Raw genomic sequence first — 21,475 nt, forward strand, 5'->3', positions numbered from 1 at the left:
GGTCAGGGGTGGGCAAAATACAGCCTGGGGGCTGGATGCAGCCCGCCAAATGATTGTTTCCATCCTGCGGCTGCCCCTGTAGCACTCTGCATAAGGCTGAGCTCCAGCTGGGACAGCCTGTACTGTGCTCCCACTGACACCCACCACACACCTACCAACGGTCCCAGCCCTGGCTAGTGTGCACAGCTTCCTGGTGAAGCTGCTCCTGCTGCCACCTCAGCCTCCTGGGTACTGCTTAGCTCTCCCTGCCTTCAGTAGCAACTCCTCCTCCTCTCCTCCTCCTGCCCCTGCTGCGCCATTCCAGGCACCAGATAACTCAGGGAAGCAGCACCAGGCAGGGAGGAAGCTGCCTCAGCATGTGGGGTTACAGCTACAGCTCCTGGCTGCCTTCCATCCACTCTGCCTGCCTGGTGAGATAAGCATATTTGTTGCTATATTTACGCTACCTTTGGGCAGCTGAGTGGGTAGATGGCAACTCCACTGGCAAGTTGTGCATGCTGGCCAGTGCGATTGTTGGGTGTGGGCAGAAGCACAACGCGGGCAGCCTGGACGGGGGGGTGTGGGGAGGAGGACAGGCCACACCTGCACTGCACCACCTGGGCGAGTTCTGCTGCACATGCCCCCTGCCACCTCTTCCCTCCCCGGCCCTGGCCAGCTCCTGTGATCTAGCATGTAGGCAGCCCCGCACACACAGTATACAAGAGTTGGACTTTATTTTGAGCTATTATTCAATCGTCTCTATATACACTACTCAAAAAACCATAAATCAGGACACAAATGTATTTTGAAATAAAATTAAAATATAGTAGAGATTTAAATCATTTGGCGGGCTGCATCCAGCCCGCAGGCTGTATTTTGCCCACCCCTGACCTAAGGATACTGGATATCGGTCATTACCACATATTGATCACTTGAACACTGATTTCTCTAATCTCCCTAAAGGAATTCTCATCAGGACACACATGTATTTTGAAATAAAATTAAAATATAGTAGAGATTTGATTTTTAATATATGATGTGTTGTTTTTTTTTTAATCTGTAATTTGTTAAAATGATATCTTCTGAAAGATTTTGTGTGTGGCCCTTGACAGCTCACCAAAACTCGTTAAGTGGCCTGCCAGCTGAAACAGTACCCACCCCTGCCTTAGGCAGTTCTAGCAACATTGAGCTAACATGGTATCAGGTAACATTTTCAGGTGGTTCTGGCTCCTTCTCTGAGTATACAAATTTAATAAGTGTATTTGACAGATAATTTCATAGATTTCATAAACATTAGGGCTGGAAGGGACCTCAGAAGATCAACGAGTCCAGCCGCCCCACCTGAAGGGCAGGAAGTCAGCAGGGGTCATAGGATCCCAGCAAGATAAGCATCCAATTTACTCTTGAAGGTGTTCAATGTAGGTGCTTGAACCACCTCCGCTGGCAGACTGTTCCAGACCTTGGGGGCTCGGACAGTAAAGAAATTCTCCCTTATGGTCAGCCTGAAATGGTCTTGCAGTAGTTTATAACCGTTCAACCTCATCATCCCTTGGGGCGCTCTGGTGAATGAACGTTCCCCCAGATCCTGGTGGTCACCCCTGATAAACTTATAGGTGGCCATCAGATTGCCCCTGAGCCTGCGCTTTTCCAGGCTAAAGAGCCCCATGGCTCTCAGCCTGTTGTCATAAGGTCTGTTTTCCTGACCTCTGATCATGCGCGTGGCTCTCCTCTGGACTCTCTCAAGCTTCTCCACATCCTTTTTGAATGGTGGGGCCCAAAACTGGATGCAGTGCTCCAGCTGCGGCCTCACCAAGGCCAAGTACAAAGGGAGAACGACGTCCTGGCATTTGCTCGAGAAGCATCTATGGATGCAAGCCAGCATTTTGGTCACTTTACTAGCCACAGCATTGCATTGCAGGCTCATGTTCATCTTGTGGTCCATGATGACCCCCAAGTCTCTTTCTTCTGTAGTACTAGCCAGTGTAGCACTGCCAAGCCTATAAGGATGCTGCAGGTTTTTCCTCCCAAGGTGGAGAATCTTGCATTTTTTGGTGTTAAACACCATCAGGTTCTCGTCCATCCATTTGCTGAGCCTGTCGAGGTCAGCCTGGATCACCCGCCTGTCTTCTGGTATGGATGCTTTGCCCCAAAGGTTTGTGTCGTCCGTGAACTTGGCCAGTCTGCTTCTAACTCCAATGTACACAGCATTAATGAAGATTGAACAATATGAATCCAAGGACAGAGCCTTGGGGGACCCCACTGGTCACAGGACACCATGATGAGTGACTGCCATCTGTTACTACACTCTGGGTCTCACCATGGAGCCAATTTCCCAGCCAGTGGATTGTGGTGGACCCAAGGCCACAATTGGCCAGTTTCACCAAGAGGTGATCATGGGATACCAGATCGAAGGTTTTTTTGAAGTCAAGATACATGACATCAATCTTTTTTCCCTTGTCCAGGTGATAGGTCACCTGGGCATAAAAGGAAATGAGATTGGTCAAGCAAGACCTACCCACAACAAACCCATGCTGGCTATCCCTCAGGATGTTGGCGTTGCCAGTCCATTAAGGATGGCCTCTTTACTAAACTTTTCTAAGATCTTTCCCGGGATAGAAGTCAGGCTGATGGGCCTATAGTTTGCCTGATCCACTTTCCTCCCTTTCTTGAAGATCGGCACCACATTGGCCTTCTTCCAGTCTTCAGGCAGTACACCAGAGCGCCAGGAGTTCCCAAAGATCCGTGCCAGGGGCTGGGCTATGATGCTCACCAGCTCCTTGAGTACCCTAGGGTGTAGATTGTCAGGGCCGGCTGACTTGCAAGTATCCAGCCTCTCAAAGTGTTCCTTTATGAGGTCAGCATTAATGGAGGGCAAGGGATCTCCCTCACCCGGACCTCCCTGTCCTGTGGTGGGCATGGGCGTCCCATGGGACTGATGAAAGTCCGATGCAAAGTACCCATTTAATAGGTTGCCTTTTCCTGGGCGTTAGTTGTCAGTTGTCCCATCTGGTTCAGCACTGGGGTCCAATGTTGCCCTTGCTTTTCCTCTGGCTCCCCACATACCTGAAGAAGGACTTTTTATTGTCCTTGACACTCAAAGATAGTTGGAGTTCAGTTGCAGCCTTGTCTTTCCTGGTTTGCTCCCTGTAGGACCGGACCAGTGCAGAATATACCTCCTTGGAGGTGAATCCCATCCTCCATCCTTTGTAGGCTTTTCTTTTTAGCCTCAGGAGGTCTGCTAGATCCCTGGAGAGCCAGGGGGGCTGCTGTGCCCTCTTGCTGCCTTTCCTCTGAGATGGAATAGAACTAGCTTGTGCATTGAGGATCGCTCCCTTGAGGAGCAACCACTCTTCCTGGTCTCCCCTCCCCCATGGGGTTGTGGTCCCATAGGGCCTCATTGACAAGCCTCTTGAGCGTGTCAAAGTCGCCTTTCCTGAAGTCAAGAACTTTAGTGTTGCTGACTGACTTGCCAGCTTTATGGCGGATGGTGAAGGTGATCAGCTCATGGTCAGCTCATGGTCACTGTCACCCAGCTTCCCATTGATCACTAGGTCGCTGATTAGGTCGTCCCCAGTAGCCAGTACCATGTCAAGCAGAGCTTTACCACTCATTGCCCCATAGATTTCTTGAGTCAGGTAGAGGTCACTGCACCATCCATGAGGCTGTCCCCCATGCCCAGTCCTATGGATAGTGACAACAACGAGGTACTTCAGGCAGTAAGCTATTTTTAACCTCGTGTACCGAAGGCCAGAACTTGTGCTTTCTTCTCACATTCTCAGTAGCTTGCGAAGTGGAAAATGGGAAAGACACAAGAATAGCAACAAAATAAAGTCTTTATAAAAAGTCAATGAGAGAGTTTTTTGCTTAGACTTAAAAAGAAGGGAAAAAGAGCTGAGAATATGTAAAGAAGAAAGAGCAAACTGAGGGAGAACAAAGCATGCAAATGTGGATGATGGGACATGTAATGCCTGTGGTTGGCAAGGAAGGTAATCCTGACTATCTAAATCATCCTAGGTATCTGGGTTGATGGCATTCAGATAATTGTACCAAGATAAAGTAGACCATGTAAACATGCTGGGTCTAGTGAGACCTCAGTTGAACCAGAGGGTCAAACTCCAAAAACTTAGAGCAAGTTTTGAAGTCTGCTGCCTGTCAATCTTCCATAATAATTGCTTGAAGAGAGAAGAGACAGGTCACTCTCTTTAAGAGAATGTAGCTTTCCTCCTATTACCAGTTTTCAGGTTGAGTTTTAGCTCTTGGTGCAACTCTTCTAGACATTTTTGCAACTCTGTTTGGAGCGAAAAGAGTTTTTTCTTGGGCTTGAGTGGAAGGTTCCCCTTTCCAAGGATCTGGGCAATTGGTGTAGGATTTGGAGAACCTTTTCCAGATGACATTTTCATGTTTCTCTGACTTTCTATTGTAGTCTCGTGGTGTGATGGCTTTTTATTCCTGACACAGTTAATGTCTTTTTTGTAGCAACTTGACCTCTGGTAGGGGATAGGCTGATTTTTTTTTTTTCAACATCTTGGGGCTCCTCCTCTTGTGGTAAGTGGTGTGAGAGGAAGCAAAGGACTTGATCCTTGTGGAAGGGCTTGGGTCTTCATTCTTCAGTCAGCAGGAGCTAGATAGAATGCCTAACTACCCACAGCTGATGCTGCACACTTGTATACATGAGTGGGGACATTCAGTTTATTTGTCCCTTCAGGGATTGAAGGGAAGGGCATGACTCATTCCTAGGAAGCTGCTTCATTCTTATTCCTTAGTGTGAGGGACTTGCTTTCTTAAGTGACTTGGTGGTGGGGATCACAGGTTATTTGGGAGGCTAAGGGGACATGGAGTCCCAGAGTGTCTGCTGGACTCAAAGCCCTTACACAGAATATATGCACTGGTTGAGAATAGTTATTGCAGAGTCCCCTGTCACCATTGGTTTGCATGGAACAGACCTGTCATTGTTTGGTGTCAGGGATGGAAGAGGCAAGTGCTTTGGTCTGTGTTGCTTTTGGGGTGTACAATAAGTTGGGTCCCCCCCAAATATAGGAAATGGCATTGGAAGAGGCCTGTTTGGACCACGAAGACCAGTCCCCAAAGAATGAAAAGCTTAAGTTACTCTGTGCTGCACCAGTGGTTATATGTGTTACTTCTCTATAATGGAGCTCCAGAAAGCTGCTGTATTTAAATTCATGTAGGTTGAAGGGATGCAACTTAATTTAGGAGTCAGATCATGACTCTGGACTACATTTACTATCTACACTGGTAACATTTACAAACCTGACATTTAGGGGCAAAAATCCATTTTTATCTAAACTCCTCTCTGATGTTCTACAGTAGGTACAATGTCACCAACAGAATTCATGCTGGAGGAACACAACAAACAGGAAAAAATTATCTCTAGTGTGGCAAGGTTCCAGCAAACTTAAAAAAAAAAAAAAAAAGAAAGAAGGGGCAGGTGAATGAGGATGAGGGTAAAATCTTAATTTTTCTATATTATGCCAATGCACCTCATTCCCTGCATCTTGACAGGTGTCTGTACATATTCTAGGCCAGTGATTTTCAACCTGCATTCATTTGTGGACCCCTAAAAAATGTCAAATGGTGTGCAGCCCCTTTTGGAAATTTTGAATGGAGGTGTGGACCCCTTTGAATTGTAAGTGGGAGTATTTACATACTTATGACTGATTGCAGTCATCTTTTGTGGACCTCTTAGATGTGTTCTGTGAGTACCCAGGGGTCTGTGGATCACAGATGTTGAAAGCCAGTGCTCTAGGCTGACTTGATTCTTGCAGAGATCAGGAAAAACACAATTAAGAGTATTATTTTTGTCATGCTTTCTAACAGGTTAATAGATTGCTTAAGAGACTTTGGGCCTACAGACTGGCAGCTGGCTTGCTTGATATGCAAAACACTGTGGAACTATAGTGAAAACATCACAAATGCTGCCTCCTGCTTTGGGGAAGAAGATATCAACACACTGCTCATGCTACTTGCTTCTCTTTTAGGTAAGATTTTACAGGCTTGTTACCCTGTCTCAGGAAACACAGCACAGCAGGAGAAAAACCAAGGATGATTGTATGTGCATGAGTGCATGAAGCAGTTAAACTTCCGTGGATTACCCAGTGACATCATAGATTTCATAGATTTTATAGACATTAGGGCTGGAAGGGACCTTGAAAGATCATCAAGTCCAGCCCCCTGTCCCAGGGGCAGGAAGTCAGCTGGGGTCATAGGATCCCAGCAAGATAAGCATCCAAATGTTTCTTGAATGAGTCCAGAGTCCCACCTCTGGAGGGAATCTATTCCAGGCCATGGGGGCTTGGACAGTAAAGAAGTTTTTCCTCATGTCCAGCCTAAAATGGTCTTGCGGGAGTTTGTAACCATTGGTCCTGGTTATCCCTCAGGGCACTCTGGTGAAGAGACGTTCCCCCAGATTCCGATGTACACCCCTTATGTACTTAGAGGCAGCCATTAGGTCCCCTGAGTCTGTACTTTTCCAGGCTGAAGAGTCCCATGGCTCCCAGCCTCTCCTCATAAGGTCTGTTCTCCTGCCCTCTGATCATGCATGTGGCTCTCCTCTGGACTCTCTCAAGCTTTTCCACATCCTTCTTGAATTGTGGAGCCCAGAATTGGATGCAGTACTCCAGCTGTGGCCTCACCAAGGCCGAGTATAGCAGGAGGAAGACATCCTGAGATTTACTTGAGAAGCATCTATGGAGTTTTGTTTGCTTTGCCAGCTGCGATATCACACTGGCTCATGTTCATCTTGTGGTCAATCATGATCCCCAAGTCTTGTTCAGTCGTAGTGCTAGCGAGTGTAGCGAGCCTATAAGCGTGATGCAGGTATTTTTTCCCAGAGGGGGAGTACCTTGCATTTTTCGGTATTGAACCTCACCAGGTTTATATCCACACACTTCCTAAGCCTATCCAAGTCAGCCTAGATCACTAGGCTATCCTCAGGTGTGGACACTCTACCCCAAAGTTTAGTTTCATTGGTGAACTTGACCAGTCCACTTCTGACATCATAGTGGCCTCTGATCCTCCAAGGTTACTACTCTCCCCATGGTTTAATGGACTTTCCTGTATGTTTCACAAGTATATACTTGCCAAGATGCCTTCTTGCATGCATAATTGTCATTCTTTAGAATCATAGAAAATCGGGATTGGAAGGGACCTCAGGAGGTCACCTAGTCCAGCTCCCTGCTAGAAAGAAGGCCAACCCCATCCATCTTCATTCCATCCCCATTGCTAGTATGTTTCACTCTGTTTGCCCCAGCTGTGCTATACATTTTTCATTGGAACTGGGCCTCTGCCCTTCCAGTGCAAATATAGGAATTTACAGCAGATGTTGCTCAGACATGCAACAGTTTTACTGAGTACCGCCTTCTGCTTTCAGGGAACATGTCTACATGTGCATTAATGTGCCATGATTACAAATACTAACTTAGTGCACTGTAGTCGGCACTACTGCACAGTAGCACCAGCAGACTTTTGTTTCAAATTACATATGACTTGATTACCACATAATATTGTAGTTACTGTATTTAAACTTCCCTATTTATTTTCACTCCTTTAACTTTTTATTACATTTAATTGGAACCTTCTTACAAGCATTTAAAAAAGAAATTTACAAAGAAATTGTGAAATATATTTGGTCAATTTTTATTTATTTATTTATTTTTTAATATTTTGAAAACGTGTGCAATGTTTTGTTGTTAGGGAGGGGTGTGGGTGCTAGGCATAGATACTTGCAAGAGACATAGGCAATGTATAGCGGGGGTACGGGGGGGCATGTGCCACCCCCCCAAGATTGGCTGCAGCCAACTTCTGCAGGTGGTCCCCGCTCGCCCCTGCCCCCTACCTGTTGCCGATGCTGCCGGCTGTGGGCAGTCCCCACTCACCAACACTGGTGGCTGCGGGCAATCCCTACTCACTACCATGGTGCCCCCCTAGTCTTGGGAGGCATCAGTCATTCATGGCAAGAGAGATCCCCGACAGTCTGCTTTTGGAGTTTTTCGGATTGCAAAAAAAGGATGATTCCTTTTTGAATGATTGTTCATGGGCCCATTTTGACAGGGGTGCACATGTGCCTCAAGCATTTGAATATAGACTTTCTTGTCTTAATAGTATCTGTCAGGTACATCACAGTTGGCATAAAGTACATTTTTCTTGACGTAGAAGAGCATACTACAGCTTTGGACAGACATTACATTTGTAGTGCTACAAAAATGACAGGTCTCAACAAAAATGTTCCTGAAAGAAATAGGATTTCTCTATAGAAATGTTGTAGGGGTCTTTGAATGGAGAAGCAGGCAGTGGACCCTATAGACCAGGGGTGGGCAAAATACAGCTTGTGGGTCAAATTTGACCTGCCAAGTGACTGGATCCAGCCTGTGGCTGCCCCCACAGTGCCCCATATGGGGCCACGCCCCGCTCACTCCAGCTGGGGCAGCCTGCACTGCGCTCCCACTAGCTCCTGCTGGCCCAGGTCCCAGCCAGCTCGCAGCTTCTGGCAGGGTTGTTCTCAGTTCGGGTGCAGCTGGCCAGATGCTGCTGTGCTCCCCTCACCTTTGGGAGGAGCCACTGGGCTGAAGCTTCCTCTCTGCCTGGCACAGGACAGCAAGGGCACAAGTGGGATAAAGAGTCGCTGCTGAAGGTGAGGGGAGCAGAACAGCGCCCAGCCAGCTGCAGCCACACTGGGAACAGCCCTGCCTGAAGCTGTGCACTGGCCAGAGGCCAGGGCAGCAGGGTTGTTCTGCTCCCCTTGCCTCCTGCTATACTGCTCTGGGCAGGCAGGCAAGAAGCTTCAGCTGGGTGGCTCCTGCCCAGTGCATGTAGCTCCAGCTCTAGCTCCTGGCTGCTTCCACCTGCTTCAGCCGCCTGGGATAATAAGCAGCCCACTTGCAGGTGGGTGGAGCAGGTGGAAGGGGGCTGGGAGCTGGAGGCAGAGCTCCATGTGCTGGGCACGACCCACCTGGCTGAAGGTTCTCCCCCACCGGAGCAGTGTGGTGCAGCAGAGGCAGAAGCAGCAGCCACAGCTGGAGGCAAGGGGAGCAGAACAGCTCTGCCAGCCCAGGCCCAGGCACGAGCCAGCATATGCAGCTTCGTCAGAACCATACCTAGACTCCCAGCAGCCCTCGGTGAACTTTTATTATTGGGTCCCTACACCGGAGGTAATGATAAGAATAAAAAAAAAAATTACCATTCTTGGGCCCCATTTCTGTCCAGGCCCCAGGTGGCCACCCAGTTCACCCATGCCTGTGTCTGGCCCTGCTTCCAGTGGCGCTGTTCCCAGTGCAGCTGCAGCCAGCCGGGTGCTGGTGTGGTCTCCTCATGTCCCAGCGACAATGCAAGCCTGGCTGGGGGGAACAACCCCACCGGAAGCTGAGCGCTGGCCAGGGCTGAGGCTGGGGTCGGTGGGTGTGGGTGGGAGCATGGCCTGGGCTGCCCTGGCCAGGGTTCAGCCCCATGCGGAGTTCTGCAGGAGCAGCCGGTAACCAGGCAAGCTCTGCTGCATAGCTCTACCTGCTGACTTTCGCTCTACCAAGGCCCGACTTGAACAGCCTAGATGCTCTTCTGAATCTCCTCAGTTGAGCAGTCCTATGGTTATGATTTCTGCTGGGAGTTAATCTGTAGTCCTAGCTTCACGCAGGCAGGGTGCAAAAGGACTTCCCACAGAACTATGTGGTCATTTGATCTCCTGTCATCACTTGGAAGTTCCCTTACAATTATTGTTTTAATTGTAGCATTTAAGGATACTTGTTTTAGTTAAGTTATAATTTAATGTGAACATTAATCAGAAGAGTACCTTTATAAATAGTATTTTCTTACTCTTCAAACCTTGTTAATCCTGTCATGTCCCTCCACCTATATAGTGTACCCAGTAACAGTTTTGAATGTCACTGTTAGGACAACTGTTACCAGTCCAGAAAACCTCTCTAGAGGAGGAGCTGGTTGACAGTCTGTCATAGGATTGGAACCAGTCCCTTTCTGCTGTGTACTCATGGGTCTGAATATTGATTCCCCTCCCCCACATATGACTTTACTTCAGCCAACTTGATTCAAAAAGAGACCTCAAGCTAAAGCTTTGTTTCAATGCGCATTGCTTGTGATTTCTGCAGTAGCCCTCAAAGAACGGTGTATATCCTATACTCATGCGGGGAAAGTAACAGTTCTTCTCCTCGCGTACAAGACCGAAACAGATTTTTTTTCTTTTTCATTGTTGATGGATGCTCCAATTTGAGCGTGTTGGAGAGATTCCCTTAAAGCTTCTTTCAAAAAACTTTGACTTGTGGGATGGGAAAGCTGGGGTCTCTGATCTGGTGGTGTTTTACCTTGCCCAGACAAACACTGAGTAGTCTTTTATCTATATATACCGGGGTAGGCAAAATATGGCCCGCGGGCTGGATGCAGCCTGCCAAGCACTTCTCTCTGGCCTGCGGAGCCCCTTCAAAACCCACGTAATGGCAGCTGCCTCTCTAAAAGCCTCCAGGGCACCAGCCATGGGCTGCAGCACCTCAGGCTGTTCGCTTGCATTGTGGTTGTGAGGCAACCAACGCTGACCTCAGCCTGACGCAGCTCGCCCCGCCCCGCCCTTGGCTCCGGCCATGTTTGCAGCCTGAGAGGGGCAGGAGGGACTGGGCCAGAACCTGTGGCGCCAGTGAGAGCAAACAGTGACTGGGCTGGGTTCTGCTTTGCTGCACAGGACTGGAAAGGGCCCTGCCCTGCAGGTAAGCCCAGGAAAGTGGCTGCTGGGCAGGCTTTCCCCCTGCCGTGCCGCTCGGGCCATGCAGGGTCGGGCTGGGCTGGGCTGGCACTGGGGAGGGGAAGCAGCAGCTGGGCCGCAGCTCCGGCCCAGTCAGCACCAGGGAGATGAGGTGGCAGTGGAGCCGTGTGCTGCTCAGGACAGGATGAGCCCAGCCAGACCGGCAGAGGCTCAGCTACATATTCCCCCTCCCTGCGCCGATCAGTCCTGAGCGGTACATCACTCCGCCACCACTTCTGCTGGCTGGTGCTGACCCAGCCGGGCTTGCCTCCTCCCCAGCAGCACATGGGAAGCTGGCTTCATCCACATGCTGCTCTGGATGGGACGGAGCCAGCCGGGTCTGCACCAGCCAGGAAAGGTGGCATGCAGCTCGAGTCGGCTCCTCACGTGCTGCTGGGGACGGGAGGAGCCCGGCCTGGTCTGCACCAGCCAGCAGAAGCGGCAGCAGAGCCGCGTGCTGCTTGGGATGGGATAAGCCCAGCCAGAGTGGCAGGGGCTCAGCTGCACTTTCCCCTTGCCTGCACCAGTCAGTCCCAAGTGGCACCCAGCTCCAACGCCGCTTCTGCTGGCCAATGCAGGCCCACCCGGGCCTGTCCTGTCCAGAGCAGCATGCGGCTGAAGCCAGCTTCCCACATTCTGCTAGGGACACGAGGAGCCCTGTCAGGTCAGCACTGGCCAGCAGAAGCAGTGGCGGAGCCAGGTGCCGCTCAGGACTGACCAGTGCAGGCAGGGAGAAAGTGCAGCTGAGCCCCTGCTGCTCTGGCTGGGCTTATCCCATCCCGAGTGGCACATGGCTCTGCTGCCACTTCTGCTGGCTGGCGCAGACCCGGCTGGGCTCCCCTTATCCCCAGCAGCATGTGGGAAGCCGACTTCAACTGCATGCCACTTCTCCTGGCTGGTGCAGACCGCCGGGTTTGTCCCATCCAGAGCAGTATGCAGATGAAGCCAGCTTCCCAGGCGCTGCTGGGGACGGGGGAAGCCCGACTGGGTCAGCACTGGCCAGCAGAAGCGGCGGCAGAGCCTCCTCCCTTTGGGACCAGCTGGCACAGGTAGGGGGAAAGTTCTGGGGGAGGACTGACGCCCCTGAAACCCCACTGCTGGGGCAGGATGTTAGAGGGATCACAGCCCCTTGCTACCTGGTAAGTTGTGCAAAGGGAGGGACTTCCCGTGGCAAAGGTCAGGGCTACCGGTCCCAAGGTGGCGACCAGGGGGTGGGGCAGTTGAAGAGGCAGAGCTGTCCATGTGGCCCTCGACAGCTCGCCAAAATTCATCAAGCGGCCCTCCACCTGAAATAATTGCCCACCCTGATACATACTAATTAGTTTTCTAACCCTAGTTTTCTGTTTCAAACTCTGTAACAAGGACAAGGCAGTATCTTCATTGTCCCCTTGATAAAAGGTTGTACTGTGTCATCTGAGGTCAAGTTATGGCCTAAAGGCTATGATAACCTTCAAGTTACCACTTAGTCCTCCCTCAGACAGCTGTTCACCCAATTATCAGTTGTGCTTGATCTTCAGTGGATATTAGATTTGGGAGCATGTTTATCCAAAATCCATTTAAGGCCCCTATTTGAAAGGGTTTCTACTACTTGCCATATCTGCTAATAATTGACATCATTGCCAGGCAGGATGGGCAAGGAGGAATGCATAACAAAGTAAATTAATTCACCGGTAAGTTTATTTGATGGAGTCTTTTCTTCTATTATCCTCCATCCCCACCTTTCTTCCTTTAGGGACTGTTACTTGAAGGGCACCTTCCAGCCTCTTTTGAGTTTATCATTTCCTGATCTTGATGTTGCTCAGAGAAGCTTAAATATTTTATTTACTGACCATGCCTCCTACTAGTGGATTAAAATAAACCAGTGAATGATCCCTAGCAAAGTGAACAGTCACAGGGGTCTAAAATGGTTGTTCACCCTCAACAGAGTGGGGAATTAAACTTACTAGGAGAATTCTTGCTGCCTATGCTGCTAAAACCAGAATAAAAACACCTTGTCTTGTTTCCAAACTGGCAGTTAAGCAGGGGGAGAGGGTGGGTAGAAGGAAGCGTCTTGTTTGTAGACAAGGAAGCTTGTGAAACCATTGAGAGGTGATAAATATAGAACCATACACCACCATTTTTACACTTGCTTTTCTGACCACAACATTATTTGTTTTTCCATTCCAAGTACTGCTTGTCTTGCAGTACTTGCTAATTTAACTCAACCATGAAATTGCTTATTAAACCATGAATATATATATAACAGGTAAAATTATACTGTCCTGAAGATAAAATCCAGAGGTAGTTTTTTCTTCAATGTTCATAATTGCTGATATTATCTTGCCAATTGCAGATGAGGAAGTAGCACTGGATTACAATTTTGACAATGATTTAAGAGATTACCACAAAATGTATTGGGAGACAGAGTTCAAACCTGTGGCAGAGAAACTACTCAGCAGACTTCAAAAAGACAACTCTCCTTCTTTCAACCTATCACCATGACTTCATTTTAATTCAGAAGTTAGAGGAGTTAGCAGTACAAACCCTAGAATACTTCAGTCATTTAAAATAGTAAGTAAATGCAAAGAGTGATTGTTAGCAATATGTGGGAAACAACTCTAAATGCTGACTGGTTATTTTTTTAAATGTAGATTGTACAGTGAAATATTTCCAGTGCAACCTGTACATTGATAGGCATGTTAGACATTATGGAGAAAGATGAATAAAACTCATTTAAATCTGACATCTAGCCATCTTTTGAGAAACTTAAATGTGGTCACCGTCCCTCAAGTTTCAGTCTTGATCCACAAAACTAACGTGCAGGTGTTGATTTCAAGGATGCTTGTTTGTCATAAAGCGATTTATACCAGCCACAGAAGATTAGCTTTCAGATGGGTAGTTCCCAGTATAGGTTGGTAAATTTGGTTATTGATAATGCCAAGGGTATTCACAGAATTCCTCATGGTAACTCAAGAGAATTCAAGTGCAAGTTTATCCATACCTGGATGACTCACACATGGGAAGGCTCATTAACAAACCTCACAATTTTTGCCTTCCTAGGACTAAGCAAACAAAGAAGTTCACCTTGGGTGTTACTCAGAAATACTCAAAGGGTGTTTTTGATTTCCACAAGAACCTGTCTGTTCCATGATATTTTGGCCTGTCTACCCCAAATAAGCTTCTAAGCTTCTAGTAGAACTGACCAGCCACTGACATATTTCTTCCAAGACATCTGTACAAGTTTTCAGGCATCCCACATAACTTCTTACACAGGCATAACTCCACTGTTCAGATGAAGGGTGGTATACTGTCATGGTTAAAGTTTGCAACAACTGTATGTGACAAACGGTTCATGTCCACAAAGTTTTATATTTTCTGTAACCTAGTCAAAAGTTGTACTGTCAAGATCCTGGACACGCGTCTCTCCACAATGGGTTGAAGATAGGTAATCAATAATAATAGATCAATTAGATAATATTCAAACATGGGAAACACAGACTCTTCAAAAAAACCAAACCTAGCTTTATAGAAATGTCTTAGAATTTCTTCACTGAAATTCTTTCTTCACTGTTCTTTAGGTACATACAATTTTCTTTCCAATTGCAAAGAGCTGACAAGTCAAATCATGACTGAGAATAGAGCCACGACACACAAAAAAGGGAGACTGAGATATACCTCACCCTCAGAAAGCTCCAGTCCTATGGAAATTCCATACCTGTCACAGAATTACTCTGATAGCTGTGGTCAGTAAAGGACGTGATCCAAGAAGGACCTCAGTCTGGCAGGAGGTTGGACTGAATGACTTCTGGCAGTACCTTCCAGCTCTACTTCTCTACGAGCTCTATGAAAAACATCATGGCTTAATGGATTTTTTTAGTAGGGCTCTCTATTTTATAGAGATAGACAATTAGGTCACTGTATGGACAAGTGCTCCAAGGAAAACAGTAGATGTCATTCTTGGAGGTGGATTGTCCATGTACCGTATTTTTCGGACCATAAGACGCACCTGACCATAAGACGCACCCAGTTTTTATGGCAGGAGAGACTATGTGTGCCGGTGGCCGGCCATTTTTATTGCCGGCTCCTGACCACCGGCACGGGCGCCGGCTTCCGGTGTAAACAAGCGGCAGATGTCCTGCTCGGGCTCCGCCGCCTCCGCGGGCAAGCTCCGCCCCGTCTCCCTGGGACACGGCATAAACAAGCAGCAGGTGTCCCGCTCGGGCTCCGCCGCCTCCGCAGGCAAGCTCCGCCCCGTCTCCCCGGGACACGCACCTTCGGACCATAAGACGCACCCTTGTTTTCCCCCCACTTTTGGGGGGAAAAAAGTGCGTCTTATGGTCCGAAAAATACGGTATATTCCACAATCCATCTGCCTCCCTCAGTTCTAGGGAGTCTTTATTCTATTTCACCAAAGCAACTACAAGGTAATTGGAAGCCTCTCACTTTATGCTTTAAGTTAAAGGACTAAAGATACCTCCCCAGGACAGAGCTGGCTTAACAAATTTTGATAAGTGTGTGAGGTTTAGTGAGACCAACCGGGATCTATTTGGATCACACAGTTGGATTTGGTTACTGTGAGGGTACTTAATTATTTAACTGGCTAAAATAAAACTGTTGTGTCACTTTGAAGATGCCTGTGGCCAGGAAGTTTTCATGTGTCCTTAATGCACTGCACTGGTGATTAGCTTGACAGTAGGTGTATGTTTGTGTAAGTGAAAGGTTAAAGTAGAACAACAAAATATGGCCATTAGCAGACATTACATTTATTCTGCACTTAACATGTTATTCTCATGATAAATGATAATATGCAACATCAAACCAATTCACTGGACAATGAAAATGGAAAAATCTTTGTGGCTGAGTGGCATCCTAGTTTAAATATGAACACATCATGTAGCACCCCCTCATCCCCAGCTGTCTGCACCTGGCATGCGTTTAGTCAGCTGTGGGCAGGCCCAAGCAGCTAGTTGCAGGTGTGCCATTAAGTCCACAGTATGGACAGCTGAGGACCAGGGAGTTCCTTGGTCCCCAGCAACCTGGGCACACACATACAGCCAGCTGCACACTGCAGCAGACATGCAATGTGATCTGAGGAATTTTATCCCAGATCCCAACAATCAAACATCCTGCCATGCCAAATCCTGAACACCTGTGACTGTTTCTTGAACACTGCTACTTCATTAAACTGGGCTTTAGTATTGAGCTGTAACATTTAATTAATCAATCCTTAACAAGCAGTAATAAATGATGCAGACTACTTAACATAAATGAGAGAACAGGTATGCATGCGGTGCTTCTATAGTAGTAAAAGAAAAGAAACTGTACCCAGCTATTTAGTATATAGAGCTTAGGTCTGCTGTACCACATGGGAAGGGCTTCATGGGATTCAATGCACTCTTCTTTTTGAAAGATCTTGCCTTCTCTACAACACAACTCTGTTTCTGAAGATCAATCAGTCATCCTCCATTCCTGTAGGCCCACAATTTCCAGTTGTCAACAAGAACTAACTTGAGCCCACTTTTAAATTCCATCTTTGCTACTGAGTTGCTCTATGGCCTTAGGTAGTCAGTCACTCTTCTGTTACACAAGGATCAGAAGTAATTATACCTTCACTCATTATGTTGATAACATTTGTGAAACACAGTATGTGTATTAAGTACATTTATAATGAATTGCAAGAACATGTTCAAAGAGCCAATTTATCTCTCTCTTGAGCAAGTTTTTGCAACAGTTAATCCAATTAATTAACTAGATTTTAAAACAAAAACAACTATGCAAAATGAAAGAACAAGAAAAGTTGTTACTTTATTTAAAAAATACCAGTAATACTGACAGGATTTCAAAAGCAATTGACACTTATACAAAAGTATTCATATGTTCTCCAAAACCAAATATAATGTTAAACATGAGCATTTTATGAATGTTTTCCCCCTAAACCAGATGTGTTTCAGCCTAATTACTTAAGCAGCTGCAAAATCAAGAAGACCAGCAATAAGTGTGATGCACGGGCTTCTTTGCAGCCTAGAGTAACATTTCCACACCTTGCCCTGTAGTTGTGTGTCTAGGGGCCAGATAACAAATAAAGGGGCATCACTGACAGGTATTCATCCTTGAAAAGCAGGTTAAGGAGCTGTTCAGCATTTCACATTGTTACATAACATGTCTCCAAATAGCCCAAGGACTGAATTTCCCTCATAGGAAGACCACCGTGCTTTGGCTTTTCACCAAACAATGCTGTACAAATTACCCTACAGCATTTTTAAGGCTAATCTACGTTTAAGAAAACTGTTACCTTCCAAAACTGTCAGTGTGGACAAAAGAGGTTTCATTCTGATTTTTTTTTTTTAAGTTGCTAAATATCAAGGCTTCTTTAAAAACCACGCAAAATGTAGGCTCAGACAGTAGCAGTGCTCATGTTCACTTTTAGCTTAACTCAAACAGCCTCTGTCTGTTCATTACACCAGCACAAATAGCAGCATCAAGATTTTCTAAAATTGTTCTTGTATCAAAAGCAAATGTCCCACTTTGCTGCAAATTCTCTTCATGTTCCAGCTCCTGCTGCATTTGCCTTAATACAAGATTTATATATCTATCATTTGCTAGATTGCCACAAGTCATAGGGCTTCCTGTGTTGTCTAAAGCCAAATGCTGTGATCAGGCAGCACAACCCTATCTTCTGAACTGCCAAGCATTCACTTCTCAATGAGAGCAGTGATATTTCAAACAATGAAATAGCTGAAACTAAAGGAGTTATGGCACAATGGGCATCTCAGTTTTTAGCTACCATTGGCCTCCAGGCTTAGTAGCTTCGCTCTAGACTGCTGAACGTTCCATCGTCATTAGCCTGCCAGAGATATCAGGTCATATAGCGAGTAATAGCTCTCAGAGCATAAAGTAGTTCAGCTTGCATGCGAGCTTCTATCAGAAGCAAATTAACATGAACCTTAAAAAAAGAAAAAAAACAAAACAAACGAGTTAAGTTTGGAAACATTTTTGCAGTGCTCAAAAAACACCTCAGTAAAAGAACTATGTGAAAAAATGCATACACGCTTCTGTGGTAGCTGTCAAGACCAACAGCTGCATACAAAAATTAGCACTCTCTACCAAAAATCTCTTGGATGGGGAAAGATTTCCAGTAAATGCTGTGGAGGAGGGAGTGGTTAGGTGTATGGTAGTTTTTAAACAGTTTTAAAAAGGACCTTGGCTGCTCACAAAGGCACAGGCACTCAAGACCCACTCTAGCCTGGGAACTGCATGTAAGCAGAACACAAGTTTTCATTAGAAGAAAGCTTCTCAACTATTTTTATGAAGAAAAGTGCAAAGCCATGAACAGAGTATAATGGATACCCATCTAGCCTGCAGATAACAGGAAATAATACTCAGGTGTAAACAACACCATATTTTATCAATGCGATGCTAACTGCAAGAGCCACTGCTTTTGAAAGACACAGTAAATTCATTATTGCAATATACGGTACCAATAATGCCCAAGTAATTTCCAACTGAAGCACGGTGGCTATCTAATGACAGTAGCTACAATATGCTGCTACACACATACTTCAGATCTACTAAGCCACACAGAACACAGGCAAACCGTACCTTCTCAGACTGCTTGAACTGCCTCCAGAAACTATCATACATTCTTTTTGTGGTCTTCTCAGGAGTGCAAACCACAGTTTTGATATAAACTTTAAAGCTGCGGTCCAACAACTGATTAATCTCACCATAGTCATAATCATCATATCTGTTCGGAAGTGAAAAAAAGATGTTTTTATTTTCTCATTTCAGGTTTAGTATTTCACTGAACTTAAAGTAAAGTGCTCAAACAAGTGACTAAGTGAACTGTCAAAACAGACTACTTTCTAATTTGCACTGCTTATTAGAGCAGAGTATGGCAGGAGCCAGACTGCAGGGGCAGTGTAATTTAAAAGGATTAGCACAGTAACTGGCTTTGCTTCCACAGGAGGTGGGGGAAACCCCCCCCCCCAAAAAAACAAAAACCAGCAGACGCTGGCAAATCCAGAAAAGCGACAGGCCTAACCTTATTCCAAACATACAGTGGATATAGTTCCAGATTGCACGTCTAAGCATGGAAGTATCCACATCTTTGTGCATAGCCATTGTGTGGTAGGTCAGGTTGTATGCAATATGAAACTTCTCGTCAAGTAGCTGTCCCACATCTGGATAAAGACGATTAACCAAGGAATAGCCATGGTCCTCCCAGGAATAATCCTTGAAACAAAGAAAGCACAAGTCAGTGCATAAAGAAGAAACACACAAAGGTTAAGCACTTCTGTTTATTTTGTCTCAGAATAAATAAGATTCAGTGGCTGCCTGCTTAAATTTAAGGGGAAACAACAAAGTCTAGCTTGTTCACCACAAAACAGTCACTAGTTCCCTGGACCTGGTGTGACTTTCACCAATTATACAGGGCATTTCCTGAGGCTTGTTACCCAAGACCTGCCTGTTACCTGAACACGGAAGGTAGGCACGTGCATTCCATGTCTGGAGAAGTCTTTATAACCATAGCTTGTATCTTCAAAGTGGCGAGAGACATCTCTAGTTGGTGCCAATTCTTCCTCCTCTATTAAAATCATATATACAGAGTGGACTTCAGAAATTAATTTAGATGCATTTCAAAAACAAAACAAAATGAAAAGTATATTTATGGAGTTATTAAGGATACTTTCTCTTTCAACAGTACTTGCTCTCCAGTCCACCCCTTCCACCCATCAAAAAAGATGTTAAATATCTCGATTTCTCCAAATCAGTTAGGTAAGGCATGATGAGCACACACATCCACTACATATTTTTACCTGAAAAACATACAAACATGCTCTCCCTCTTCTCTCTCTCAAAACGTGTGGCCATCTCTTCTTGGCTGGCTTCCTCTTCATCCCTGCACTCCTGTAACTGCTTCATTTTCTCCATGAGCACTTCAACTTCACAGACAGACTCTGCAGTCTTAAGAAAACCCACTGTCAAATCTCAAAATTCAAATTCCTTAATCTGTCCTTAATTTACATAATTCCAATTACTGGGGTTTTTCCCCCTTTTCCCTAGAAAGACCAGAATAACTCTTAAATTAAGGTGTATTAGCACCTCAGCAGCTCTGGGCTGATTTTCTTTTCTCACTTACAATTGGGAGTTATTTTAAAATGTTCACAAATGTGTACTTTTCTAGTATGAAAGAACTACAAAGCAAAAATCACCCAGCCCAAAGTAAAATTCCCTTCTACCTTTGTCCGCTTCCCCTCTGTACTGCAGTCTGCCTATTCCTTCAGACAGCACCTCAGTAAAAAGATGTGCCAAACCCAGATTCTGTTAAGATAAAACAAGAGCAAGACCCAGAGTTGGGTCAAACTCAAACCTCTTTGTTTCTACTGGGGCCATAATCTGAAGTCTGAACAAGTGAGAAACCAATGCAATCCACAGAGCAAAAATGCCATGGACAAGAAATGCTGGCGCACACAGGAATTTAAAAGAGTCTGGATAGTCTGAGTACAGGTAAGCTGGCAGCGAGACTGCTATCTCAAAGTGACAAAAATAAGCACCAGCTTCAGGGGAAGAGGTTTCTATATTTCAGCCAAACAGATGTAAACATTTCTTTTGGCTACTACTGCTACCTACACATGCAGAAGCAGTCAGGGGGCCAAGAAAACTCCCAGTCTGTCCTCCCTGTGACGCATGGAGGGTAAACAAGTGAAGGACAGGCACAGCCCAGCACTTCCGGCTGATTCCTCCTCTCTACCAGCACCGTCTCAGCTTCATTTAAAATTTTATCTTAACCCAGCTGTCTTGTCCAAACTCAGTCACGCTCCAGGTAAATCACTCAGTTTTGCCACCAATGTGAGACAAAGTGAAGACAAAGACCTAGGTGTCATCCCCATGTTAAATTAATGCAGAACTAGCAGTTTGAGACTGCTAACACTGAAAGCCATTAGTATTTATGCAAACTGATACTTACTGAGATGCTTCCAGTGGGGCTAACTTGCATCTCATCAGCCCCATGGTTACCATTTGCAATATCGCAGATACAATAGTTACTGACTGAAGGGGGCCGGAAGGTGTGGCCCCCATCGCAATGAATTTCCGGGCTGATTCCACAGCCAAATGTGAAAGAAGCAAGTGAATGGTAGTGTGTGAGGAGAACTACAGCATGGATGAGCTCTGCCAGGGACCAGCTATGCTCTTCAGTCTTCAAAAGTTGCTTTAAAAGAAATGTAAAACAAGACTTACTTTAAAAACCCAGTGGTGGTTCAAATGCTTCAGACTAATGAGCCTAATCCCACAACAATTCATTCTCTAGAAAGAAGCCATTCCTCTAGAATTCACCGCCTCTTTCAAGACCTTTGTGAGCCAGAAGCTGCATAGACAAAAGCAGTGTTTACCCTTTACAACAGTTAGACAGAGAGTGGGTGAAGTAAAGGGTAAAGTGTATAAGTTTGAAAGTTAGATTTGGTATTCCCTAATTAAAAGAGAAATACCCTCATAAATTAAGAAGTATCCTGACCCTACCCCCAGTATCTAAACCAAAAGTCTCCTGGGATCATTTTATTCTAGATTCTCAATTGGCATTTTACCTACAGAGGGGAAACAAGAGGATTGTACGAATGGATTCACATGGGTAAACCAAAGAGCAGATAACTTTTTATTTTTTTGGTTTCAGAAGCAATTGGATCAGTTTGAGGGCCTTTATTTTGCTTACAAATTTCTACTAAAAGCAAGTAGGGTTTTAGAATTACACCATTAGTAAAACAT

At 45.9% G+C, this 21,475-nt stretch overlaps 2 protein-coding genes across 5 annotated transcripts in view; one reads left to right on the forward strand and one right to left on the reverse strand.

Annotated features, from left to right (window-relative positions):
- Window positions 1–13,457, forward strand: part of ARMC2 (armadillo repeat containing 2) — a 130,146-nt gene extending 116,689 nt beyond the window's left edge. The window contains 4 exon segments of the mRNA XM_090031771.1: window positions 3,601–3,683; window positions 5,744–5,975; window positions 13,068–13,189; window positions 13,192–13,457. Coding sequence (XP_089887897.1) covers window positions 3,601–3,683; window positions 5,744–5,975; window positions 13,068–13,189; window positions 13,192–13,227 — 473 coding nt within the window. The 3' untranslated portion in view covers window positions 13,228–13,457.
- Window positions 13,458–16,500: 3,043 nt separating this feature from the next.
- SESN1 (sestrin 1) overlaps window positions 16,501–21,475 on the reverse strand; it is a 104,345-nt gene continuing 99,370 nt past the window's right edge. For 3 of the 4 annotated variants that reach the window (XM_090037663.1, XM_090037673.1, XM_090037678.1), the window contains exons 5-10: window positions 20,682–20,924; window positions 19,531–19,678; window positions 19,186–19,325; window positions 18,756–18,946; window positions 18,314–18,458; window positions 16,501–17,657 (exon numbers count right to left, since the gene is read on the reverse strand). In XM_090037663.1, the coding sequence (XP_089893789.1) occupies window positions 17,571–17,657; window positions 18,314–18,458; window positions 18,756–18,946; window positions 19,186–19,325; window positions 19,531–19,678; window positions 20,682–20,924 (954 nt within the window). In that variant the 3' untranslated portion in view covers window positions 16,501–17,570. The remainder of the gene's footprint in view (window positions 17,658–18,313; window positions 18,459–18,755; window positions 18,947–19,185; window positions 19,326–19,530; window positions 19,679–20,681; window positions 20,925–21,475) is intronic. The other variant, XM_090037669.1, reaches the window with a different exon arrangement.

Source organism: Crocodylus siamensis, chromosome 1 (assembly GCF_052110815.1).
Source record: "Crocodylus siamensis isolate JL-2025a chromosome 1, ASM5211081v1, whole genome shotgun sequence".
In the NCBI taxonomy this organism is placed as follows: domain Eukaryota; kingdom Metazoa; phylum Chordata; order Crocodylia; family Crocodylidae; genus Crocodylus; species Crocodylus siamensis.